Below are 12,460 nucleotides of genomic sequence, written 5' to 3' on the forward strand. Positions count from 1 at the left end.
ATTTTAAGTTTAGTGGGAACTTTCATTAACATCTAAGTTTATCCACATACCTGTAGCAGAAAAAAAAACACCACAGAAGAACAGTGCTGTATGATGTTGTTGTAATCAAGAACCTCTGTGTGCTAGTGATGCAGCCACAATTTGAAAACTAATCTCTTGCCAACTCCTGGTTTGTTCTGAGATCATTAACTTCATCTGCTGATGTCCAATACCTATCTTTCAGGCACTGTAGCTTAGCATATATTAGCAGAAGTATGAACTATATTTGTATATTTAGTGTTTATATTGTAGAAATACAGTTAAATCAGATATTTTACAGATTAAAACAAACTATCAAGAGTCAGTCACACAGCCTAATGAATGATATTTCCATGTGTTCAGCAGTCAAATTTAACTATCCTTCACTTAGAGCTGTTCAGTCTGAAGTGATAAACATGCTGAATTTTTACAAGGCCAGAAGTAATTAGAAAATAAGTACAAGGTGTGTCCATGGCTGATTGTGCTGCTTTGTTACTTAAAAAGCTTTTTAAAGCTTTTTGGTAAGCCGCAAACAGTCCCTTCAAATATATTAAATGAAATAGACATTTTTTTATTAGAGCAGTCCTGTCAATATTCAGCAAAAGTATTCAAACAAGAAAAGCCTAAGTTGTTGGCTAAAAAAAGTTTTCCTTACTATAAATCTTTAAAAATTCTTTGGAAAGTCAGTGATACTAAACCCTTATGTGCCTGTCTTACCATCTTGGTCGTCAGTCAGTTTAGTCACATTCATACTAAGTCTCCTAGAATGCACAACCTGAGGCTTAGCCACTATTGTTATACAAAAAGTGTTGAAGAAATATTTTTTTTAAATGTAGGTTAATTACAGGTTAATTTTCCCAGTCTGTGCAAGGCAAACTCTCCTCTTCATCCTCTGATTCAGGTGATGCTTCCTTAATTCGTCGCAATGCTTCATGGATGCTCCTTGTCAGAGGGTCGGTATCAGGCAGAATTGTAAAGGATTCTCTCAAAACATCTTTCTGCACTTTCTTCAGCTTCACCCCTTTCCTGATCTGTGCCAAGATGTTATTGCTATCATCTTCGTCAGGAAAAGGAGGAAGACTTCTCTGCTCAACTTTTCTTAAGTGAAAGCTGCCACGTTTCAAGGAAGCCAGCACTTCATCCATTGGGGAACTCACTGCAGTAAATCAAAAGACCTTCAGTATTATTTTTACTGAATTTTAGCAGTCTTTCTTTATATTTCCTACGGACTAAAAAATAGCCATATATTACTACTGCGATAATCTTGTACCATAAGTATAATGGTAGCTCCTGTATTGTTTTAGCCTGCAAATTTATCTTCCATATTACCAGGTCAAAAATTGGTTTATACAGACATAATTTCTGAAACCATGTAACCTCCTACCAGGCAGGTAGTAAAACTTTTTGAACACGATGACTTTGTGGTTTGTAGTCAGGAAAATTAAAATAGCTGCAATGAATCCAACACAATGAAAGTGTGTTGCATTACCTTTCTTGACTTTGAAACTCATGTAATGAGTACATATCTTAAGAACTGCATTGTTCAGTCCATTCTCAGCACTTGCATTTTTTGGCTGATTTTACCTACTGTATTACTACATGGCAGTGAAGGAAGCAGCAGCAGAGTCAATTGCAATAGCCTGCATTTTCCTGTTTCTCTGGATTCATGCATGTATTAGCACCTAGTCACAGCATGACTATATAAATTCCCTTCCTTTATAATTTATGAAAACAGAGAAGTTAATACTTTATCACAAATATTTGCTTTATCATCAATTTGAAATTAGTTCTCTGCAGAAATAAATATCAGGCTTTGGCTCTTTGAAGAGCTACAGGCAAGTAAGATCCCTACCCAGAAAACACGTTATAATAAATTACCACAGTTTGAAATAGCTTGCGTACGCTAACAAAGACAACATGCAGCACATCAGTCAATAGATGAATATCAATCTCCAGTTCTTTTTTGTATATTGTAGAATACATTTTTATAACCTCTTTTATATTTATGAGTGGGCTTTGTCCATCAGACTAATGTCCCAGACAGTTGGAAAAGAGGGAAATAAAACAAGAATACAGGACTGCACATTTGAAGAAGGAAGGATTGTAAAACACTTGCCTGTGAAACAGAGACAAATTTCTGAAGCCACTTACAGACTTGGAACATCTCAGGGAACGCAGAGCAGCAGGTAGAGAGCTGCTGCAGACATTAACAGTATTCTTAAGAGGGAGGATATAATTTGATTTTATATTTGTCATTTTATGATGTATATCAAATGCATACAGAACACATGCTTTATATGAAATTGCAAGATAAAACGAGTAGCAGAAAAAATACACCATAGGACTACAGAAAATAAAAAATGGAGCACAGCTGCATCAAAAATGATAATGAACTTAAGATACTGTACCTGAGACCCGCAAGATTTGTCAGAGTTTAAGAATTCTGTAAGTATACAGTTGCTTCAAGGGTTTTCAGCCATTTAAGGACAAATCTAAATGAAACACTCTTGTTCCTGTCTGATTGATGAAGACAGTTCTAATTTTGTTTTTATGTGGATGAGGGAAAATGTCAGTGGAGGGACTGTAATTGACAGAGCCAGACAGAATTTTTAACAGAGTGTTATTACAGCCATGTTACAGCAGTGTGAATCAAGGCCCACTCGATGTACTTCTTCTCAAGTGACTTCCAAAAAAATAGTTCAGCTGAGCACTTTGAAAAATCCCATCTCGAAATTTCAAATAAATGCTCCAATATAGCATGTTTCCCTGAGATACCAGGATTATTTTGTTCAAACATGGCTGCCATTCTCCCCATTTTATATATGGGATAAAGGATAAACAGTTAAAAATAAGTAGCACATAATCATCAAGTTTTAAGATACCTCCCAGCTCAGCCCTGTCTCTACTCATTCAGTTTCCAAAGTTGGTTTTGAACTTTTAAATATTTATTAACATGCTTTGCTGAATGATTACAGGTTTAATTTCCAGTGGTAGGATGATGTATATACTCCTACTCAGCTCTCAAGGATACTTCAGGGTTTGTGGATTTTTGTATGAAAATTTGAAGAAACCTTGAAGAAAGCATTCTCAAGGTTTCCAATATCTCAAGACAAGTATTCATTCTACTAGGTCATAGAATTATGTGAAATTCTGTTATTAAAAAACCCCAGCACTGAACTCAGGTGAAACATACAATATTTTCAGTCCTGGCTGTAAACAAGATAGGAAATTATTATTTCAGACGGTTTTTAGCTTCATTTTATAGTTAATCTAACACAGTATATCATATAGTCAGTTTCACAAGTATTTTCTGTTAACTGATCCCATGCTGTTGCAAAAGTCCTAACATTTGTTTGAGTTGCCAGCATTTGTCAACTGAAAAGGATTTAGCAGCTTTCCCATTAATAATTATAAATGAATTACAGCACACGGTTTCCTAAAGAGCAAAAGTGGAACTGGTATGCATTACATTAAATACACAGAAATAAAACTATTACCTCTCCTCCTCTGTAAACCTTCTAGATCACCAGTCTTCTTAAGTTTCTTCTTGGCACTGACAAGCTGACTGCTGTCAAATAGATGTGCTGGTGGGACAACAGAACAGTGCTGGACTCCCTTCTCCTCACTCTGGCGTTTAACAAAGTTGTCGCTTTTCTCTACGGATTTGGTGGCCTCTTCCTTGGGGGGCAAAGGTGGAGGCGGAGGTGGTGGAGGCAAAGGGGGTGGAAGCGGTACTACAGTAACAGTCTCTGGTTGAAGCTCTTTACTGGTGGGTGGAGAAGCACTAGCATGAGGCAGTTCAGAGGTAACACCATTGGGAGGTAATGACATATCCTGAACTTGTTTTAAGCTTGTAGATTCCTGCACTTGCAAAGGCTGAACTGCATTTTCCAATTCCAGCTCTTCACTCTTCTCTTGGATTTGTATGGTTGCTGGCAAAGACTGAGGCTGCTCAGCACAGGACACAGAGCTGGCTGCACATTTTCTTCTTGCATGAGCCAGCCGTAGTCTGGTTGATTTAAGTATTACTTGCCCAGGGTACCGCTAAAGCAAATAAGTTATTGACAGTTAGGTAAGTACATGCAACACTCCACTCTACATTCTATGTATCTGTCATTAGGGTTTGCTTTTGACAAGCAGAATTCATTTTGCCCTGGATGTAAAACCACAGAAAATATATCCTCATCTTTATGCGGAAATCATTCATTTTCTTAATTTTTATTCTTGGTTAAGCCACAATTTACATGCAATTGGTCTAGTCATGGATATACATGAGTTAGAATCGGATTGTGACTAAGCAGCAGACTGTACATTCATAAGTGTTTTTCTAGAAACTAAAATTCAAAAATTCCCTTTTGCCTTCCTTTTCTAAAACTGGTGAATGGCTCCCTCTGCAACAAAGTGCTCTCTGACCTAATACACTGGGTCTTAGGTGTGAATCATGCTGCTTAAAAAGGTACCTCTTCAAAACATCAAACGTTTTGAGACTTTCCACAGTATTTTTAATTTAGTCCTTAAATTTGCTGCCTCATTATCTGTCTTTTCATCTTAGTTTATTCCATAGCTATCTTTATGCAAAAATTTAAACTGCTTCTGAAAGACATGTCTAATACATTTTACACAATTGTGGTAGGCCTAAAGCAGTAAAGATTGTAACAATATAAACATTGGCATACATAAAAGTCAGTTCACTAACACTTGCTAATTAAACTAAGTAAATTTGCTTTAATTTACAGAAACTCCGCAATTCAAAAGTCTTTCAAACAATAAACATACGACGAGTATACTACTGAGCCAGGTAACTTTCCAATACAGAAGCTTCTCATACCTGTGGTTTTTTACGTAGTCAGCAAAACAAAAAAAGGTCTTTGCCAACTAATACAGTCTCTGTTTTCTTGCACTTTCACCCTTTCCTTATTCTCTCCCCTTCATTCCATCTTCCATCCATTTTCTGACGCAGTGGAATAGTAAGGGGCAGGTATTGGCAGATGTTCTAGGAATCCTTATTACTAGGCATAGGTCAGATATTAATGCTCTTTGTAGGAAATACCATTTAGATTATGCCTCTTTTAGGAAAGTTTGCTAAGTGTCTTATCCTAAGGTGTAGATGTAAGAGTGAACGGAAGCTTATTACACCACTGCAACATCCAGCGGAATTTATTACCACCAATGCCATATTTTTTTATGAATTTTACAAAGAACAGTTAACTGCACAATGAAAGTCTAATAGAATAGTATAGTCCTGGGACAAGTGAACATTTCTTTTCCAAAATAAACTGCTGGGAAAGAACAACTCTTCTTCTATTACCTGTTTAAATGTGCGAAGCCTGTCAAGTGTTTTCTGTCGTTCCTGACTAACCCAGGAGCTCTTTCTTTCCTCTTCATCTTGTAACTGATCTCTCTTCTGAGAAAATATATGGAAAACATGCAGAAATTAAGTCCAATGCTATGTTAAGCATCATATAAAAAATAATTAAAATAACTGTTCTACTAGTTAATTAGGTTAAGAATTTCCTAACAATCTACTTCTCAAATAAACACACCTGTGAACTACAAAACTTTGTCTTCTCCTTGAATATATTATGCATTTCATGTTTTATAATCTCAAAGAAACGCAAACCTCAATAAAAAAAAATATTTCCGTCTGGAACTGGAATATCTGAAGACTTGCTACCTTGCAAGATGAGAAATAACTGGAGAAATGACAGACTATTATCCCGAAAAAAGCCCCATTAAATTATAAATTATATAGATTAGCCATAGAGTGAACTAGTATCCACTTTCTCTCATTCCAAGAACAAATGATAGTCCAAATCGCAAGGTTGCCCATTTATACCTGTTCACACTAGTATTTTCACATGTGCAAGAAATCACAGAAGTCAGTGCCACAGAGTTCTGAAACCAATACTGAGGAAATTAAGTAAACATTTTCACTACAATTTATAAGAGTAAATTAAAGTTTTGTATTTAATGAGCTGTCATTATTAGCTGTCATTATTTCATCCATGTTGATTTTCCCGCAATCGTAGTTCATAAAGGTTTGAAGCTCTTCCTTGCAGCTAAGACAGTTGTACTTTTGTTTGGGAAACTTAGTTCAGTGAAAGCATACATTTGGATTCACATTCTTTAACTAGTCATCCATTTTTACTAAAACTTCACCAGAGTTACTACAACTTTGAAACAAAGCAGTGAAATTCAGTGAAAGTAGATACTAGTTATCAGATGGCAAAAATCATTGTATAGAAGTTCAGAATTTATCATGAAAAGTAAGAGAATAGTTGACTATAAGGAAAAATCCCTAAGCAGAAATAGCAACTTTAATTCTTAAATGACTCACAGCATTTAGAATTACTTTTAAAAGCTCATCTTCATCATCATAATTAAAAGTTCTGATAATTTCTGTGAACTTTTATTGTCATTCAGTCAACACAAAAGCAGTGTCTGTCTGCCTGCCATTTTCAAAATTCAGCTAATGGCCTGGTGTGCTTCATAAAGAGCCAAATCCTGTTATTTGGAAGGCATAACTATAGATGCATTAGGGAGAGGAAGAGGAGAATATGTCTGAAAAATAGTAAGGACAGGCAACAGGAAAGGGTGAAGAGGAATAGAAGCCTGTGGTAAAAAGAAAATAACAGAGCAATGGAGCAAAAAAGTTAAGACAAAAGCATAAAGAAAATATTGTATCTAGAACAAGGCACCACCACACCTGTATGTTACATACACAATGAGATCAAACTTCTGAAGCAGTCTCAAGCTCCTGGGTTTTCTGTTTGGGTTGGCTGGTTAGTTTGTTTGGGTTTTTTGCTGTTTTGTTTTTAAGTAAGAATAGTGAAATTGCAATTCACATTTTGTTTCAGGTTTAGGCACCCTTGAGGTTATCTTTTTAAAATTCTTCATGAAAATCAGTGGCTGAACACCTATTTTAAAATTACAATAGAATTTTTCAGTCACTTTATTAACAGAAAATAGACAAAAATTTAGCATAAGGATCTTTATATAATGTGAGCGGGCAACTCCATGAAATACACAATGAAAAAGCATGGTAGTATTTGGGAGACAAGAAAGTCCTTGTCAAGTCTAATTTTTAAGAATGATAAATGGACTACAATCCACACAGCAAATTCCTCTGCTTATTTTAAGAACTGAAAAAAACCTTCTATTTTTCTAAGTTCCTAAAAGAGTATGCCAATACGTGCTATCTTTCACAAGTAGCCTTTTCATAAAATAAATTATGCAGCTGACTTCCTGGACAAATGTATTGATGTTAAAAATGTATAAGCATGAAATAGAATCACTTTCACTAATCTAACTGAAGCTTGAATTAAAGAGACTTGTATTTCAATGCATCTTTGTCAGTGATCTTTATTAAATATTGATACTATATCAGCTCCCAAGACCTAGCCCAGAATTTGAATATTCTTTAAGATAAAGTCTATTATGCTCAGCACAAGAGTTAGACTAGCTGGCCTATTCTCTGTGATGAGACTGTGCAGAGAATTGTGGAACATACAGCTGGAATTACATCTTTATACAACACAATTCAAGTGATTTCTTTTGTAGAAAGAATAATAATAAATAAGCTTATTAAGATTCAATAATAAATGCGTATGGATGTCTTATTCATCTCAGCATATCTGACACTGTACTTGGAGATGTCTGGAATTGTCTATGTGCACACGGTAATAAACTGCACAGAGCTTAACCCTAGCAATAATCACTTAGACTGTGAAACTAACATTAAATAACTGTTTTAGCTGCCTGGGCTCAATGTCATCCTAACACAGGTACATACTGCTCCCCCTTACCAGCATAATATGATACAGAAATCCAAAGTGCAAAGATCAGGGATACGCACTGTCTTCTTAAAACTGTTATCACGCTCTCCTAATTAATGCATAAAGAGGAATGCATGGTATTTACTAAAGGCTAACTCAACAGCAGAAAACTCACTAGCTGAACAGTATGGTGCATTTTGTATTCCTCCTCACTCTGGTGACGCTGCTGGATCTTTTCATTATGCTTTGCGATACAGATCTCCTGTTGAGACATAAAGTGTCATCCATAAAATACGAATTTCAAATATTGATTTACAGGATATAATGTCATAGTTAGCAAACAGCACTAAGAATTAGAAAAATAAAAAATACAAAGTCTATCTCAGACGAGCTAATTTAACTTACAACAAAACCAGAAAATGGAACCAAAAAAAACAATGAACCCAAACCTACTTTTAACTGTCAAAAGAATGTAGAAAGTAACAGCTGCTTGAAAAACGTTCTTTAATACCAGTACAAAAGTGGCAACAAATACCATTTTGTCAAACTCTTCATGAAACTCCATGTATTCATACACATGGATAATAACTTTCAAATATACTACATATTTCTGTTTATGCAACTAAATAGCTTCCCATTTACATATGCCCATTCTTCCTTTGCATGTACAATCTGCAAGCACAAACATTAATAAAATTCTTGCAATTTTATTCATGCACAAGAAGGTTCATTTATTATACTGAATTCACATCTCTAACAACTGGTTCAAAAACAAGCACTTAGTCCACCGCCTGCAAATAAAGATAGGTTAAAAAAAAAACAATAAACCCAGGACACGTTGCAAAAGATGACAAGATAACACAGAATGACACTCAAACTTCAGGTAGATATTATAAAAAGAATTGAATTAAGCATCAGTTACAAAGAAAAGGCATGTGTAGGAGTGCAGAGCAGTGACAAGACAGTATGGGCAATGAAGTTAGGTTTGGTACAAGCACCACCACACAGAGTAGAACAAAGTCGGATGTGTAGTTAGAACTTATGGCTGTATCAGGGTGGGCAGCACTAGGAAGCAGTTTGGAGCATGACTGCACCTAGAACAACCTAGCAAAGGGCTTTCCAGGCATCAGTCAGCTCGACTTACTGGCTGGAGCCAGAGCGATGCCTTGCCATTGAAAGCATTGCTTGGGGCAGCAACCATCAAGCAAGATACTACAGTAGTGGCAGAAAGACACAAAAACAAGGAGAGAAGGGATAAAAGGCTATGTTCTCCTACAAGCTGACTATGGGCATACTGTGATCACATTCAAAAGTAGCCAGTGTTCAGAAATACCATGCTGTCTTGACTGTTTCTGAACAGCAAGACCATCAATGTTGCTGCCATATACTAGTCACCAACAACACCGTAGGTTTCTGTGGAAATACTTCCCAGCTTCATCAGGGGTGTGTATACATACAGCTAGACACGGCTGGCTTTTATGTTTGTTTGTGGAGTTTTTCTCCCCTGATGAAAGGAGTTTAATTAATACAGCTGGAAAGTTAATCCATTTAATTTGTAACTGTAAAAATACAAACTACCTCATTCCTGCATCTCAAAGACACAGCAATAGCTTCAGAATATTACTGGAGAATTTGACAGGCTTATGTGATACTATTGCTGATTTTCCTTTTTAGTTACTCTTTGTTTATGTGTCAAGTTCGATTATAGGTCTTCTAAAATAACAAAGAATGTAGGCCACTCAATATAAGAAAGTATTATAAAATGATGAGAAAACATACATTAGGTTTGGTTTGGGTTTTTGATGTGCCATAAATACTTGGGCAGCACACTTTTATGATACATCTCCTCTTCAGCACCAGTATTTAAATCTTTCTGATTAAGAACAATAATGAAATATATTTTAGCACGTTAAGAAAATAAATCAGACCAAAGTATATTTGGTGCTGACTTTGTACTAATAAACAACCTACTTTAATGTAGTTAGATCCCTGTGACTTGAAATAAATAAAAAAAAAGACAAGGAAGGGCTGAAAACATGTTGCAACACAGGATTAGAAATCTGAATCACCTTAAATAATTACAGAAATGGTCTAAGAAAAAAAAAAAGATTGCAATTTCATAGGGACAGATGCAGGGTACCACTTGTAGACAAAATTAAGTGACTGCAAACAAAGGATGAAGAAAAAAACCAACCAGGTGGCAGCATTAAAGAAAATTATCTGAATTACAATGACAGATGACAAGTTGAACATAAACCAACAAACTCCGGTAGAGTTTGAGAAAGAAAACACCATAATTTTGTGTACGAGCAGAAACACAGACAGCTGCACATGTAAAGTAATCCTTCCTTCTCAGCACTAGGAAAGCAGGAGCATTCTGTCCGGGGAGAGCCACACTTTAAGAAAGATGCTGACCAACTTTATAGAATTGAGAGAGCACCAAGAAGCAATGTTCATTTCTCTTTCAATCACCTGACTGATTTCACGGTATCAAATTGTTCTTCTATTAAAACAAAGAAAAAGGGAGAGCTGAAGAATCATTTAAACCCTTGTCACTGTATAAGTTACCAAGTTTATAAACATACCACAAATAGCTTTACCAGCCCTTTGCTTCTCCTAGGCTGCTCATGATAAGGAATGCTCTTCCTGGATGTAAAATAATCTGATTTCTTCACAACCCTATTTTTTAAAAAATATTTTTCTAGACATGTTCTACACCATCTTTTTTACTTTGACTCTGCTACAAACCTATCTCCCTAGTAAAACAGCTGTTTCATATAACCTAATTAATACTGCTGTGCAACCAGCAGGGGGTAGACTGGGATAACAATAGCAATATACTGCGTGCAAGAATCTGTAACTAGTTTTCAGGAAATAAGAAAAAAATGTGAGATTGCTACTAAAATTTTGACTACCTAACTCACTGTAATCAACACAAAGGAATATCAAGAAATTACTGCTTAACAAATGCTAATATGGTTGCAGAAAAAATATTATTAGAAAGTTTATACTCACAGTAATAGAGTGAAAGAGCAACCTCTATAAAACTATTAAATTTAAAAAATGCTAGCTCAGTTATTCAGAATCACAACTGAATGAGGTTTCTAAGTAACCTTTAGAAGAGGTGTCTAAATAAAGGTCTGGTACAATTATACATCAACATCATTAAAAAAAAAAAAGCATCAACTGCAAAAACAGAGAAGGAACTTCTGAGAAAAAAAAGGTAATAGAGGCTACAGTCACAGAAGTTTATATTTCTGTTACACATAGTCTACATTGAATTATTGATTCCCTTTTGCTATGTTACCTCCTCCACAGAAAATATTTTCAAACATCCAGATGATAAAATAGACTTCTCCAAAAAAAGAAAAACCTCATGATAGAGAATCACTTCCTATTGTTTTCTTAGTCATGACATCTACTGCAAGAAAGGAGGCATTCTCCTATGGAAATCATCAGTTGCCAAAAAAATAATAATGAGCAAGGACTGTCATTTCTAAATATATCACAGGACGGTGATACACATCATAATGCAAAGGTCGCTTTTTTTTTCAAACTACATAATTGAGAAGATATTAAAAAAAATAGAAAGGAAAAAAAATTCAATCGATCACCAAAACCTCACCAACTCAATCCAAAACAGAACACCTCTTTACAGGTCTGCTTTAAGATATTTGGATGAAACAAGCATGGTCAGGAACATAATCTGAAAAGCAGTAAGTAGAATCTCCTCTCGGTTCAACAATAAATGTCTCTTAATTAAAGAGACAGATAAACTTTGAGAATGAAATATCACATAGTATCTAGTTTCTAAATGCACCCTCAAAAAATCATTCTTTTATCTATTTAGCATTCAGTCATCATTGCACTCATTCCCACAATCTAGAGTATCTTTGTTCTGCATGCTTAACTGAAACTATGCATTCTTCAGAGCAAGAACTCTTTTATTTCTTTTCAGTTTTGTAAAGTACAACTACCCACATCAGGCACCATAAACAGTATTCGTTAACAATGTTTTGCAGTATCAGTAGAATGGCCACTCAAGATTCAAAGCTTGTTTGTGTTTGAATCAAAATCACGGGAGTCTTGATTTTCACGTCATTATTAGTAAGCTTAGTAGAGCTCTGTGTTACTCAGCAGTAACAAGAGCAGCTACAGTAAATATCTGTACATAAATATCCATCAAAATGGCTAAGTTCATTCCTGCTCAACAACTGCTGCAAAGTGGCACACAAAAACAGATTCTGCCTCTTCTTTTTGCTGAGAGTAAAAAAAATCTTTGATTTCTCCCTGAGAGTTTAAATACATGTTTTTCTAATACGTGATTTTTCTAGAAGCTGAAAGCTAAGTATCTTACTGCAGCACTCAACTGCAGATAATGCTATGCTGGGCAGTGAAATCAGCAGAGAGCAGAAACTAGCTCTGAGAGCACTGTGATGTCCATGCTGTGACTGCCAACAGTGAAGGTCCATGTCAGGCCTTGGCTCTGTTTGACAAAGAGGAGGCTGAGGGGGGACCTCATCATGCTCTACAATTACTTGGAAGAACATTGTAGAGACATTGGTGCTGGTCTCTTCTCACAGGTAATTAGGGACAGAACCAGGGGGAATGGTTGCAAGTTGCAACAGGGCAAGTTTAGGCTGGACATTAGGAAGAAATTCTTCACG

General features: G+C 35.7%; 1 protein-coding gene across 1 annotated transcript in view; it reads right to left on the reverse strand.

Annotated features, from left to right (window-relative positions):
• Window positions 1–866: 866 nt before the first annotated feature.
• Window positions 867–12,460, reverse strand: part of JMY (junction mediating and regulatory protein, p53 cofactor) — a 58,688-nt gene continuing 47,094 nt past the window's right edge. The window contains 4 exon segments of the mRNA XM_009879222.1: window positions 867–1,174; window positions 3,516–4,062; window positions 5,327–5,422; window positions 7,969–8,055. Coding sequence (XP_009877524.1) covers window positions 867–1,174; window positions 3,516–4,062; window positions 5,327–5,422; window positions 7,969–8,055 — 1,038 coding nt within the window.

This window comes from Apaloderma vittatum, unplaced genomic scaffold (assembly GCF_000703405.1).
Source record: "Apaloderma vittatum isolate BGI_N311 unplaced genomic scaffold, ASM70340v1 scaffold2352, whole genome shotgun sequence".
Taxonomy (NCBI): Eukaryota; Metazoa; Chordata; class Aves; order Trogoniformes; family Trogonidae; genus Apaloderma; species Apaloderma vittatum.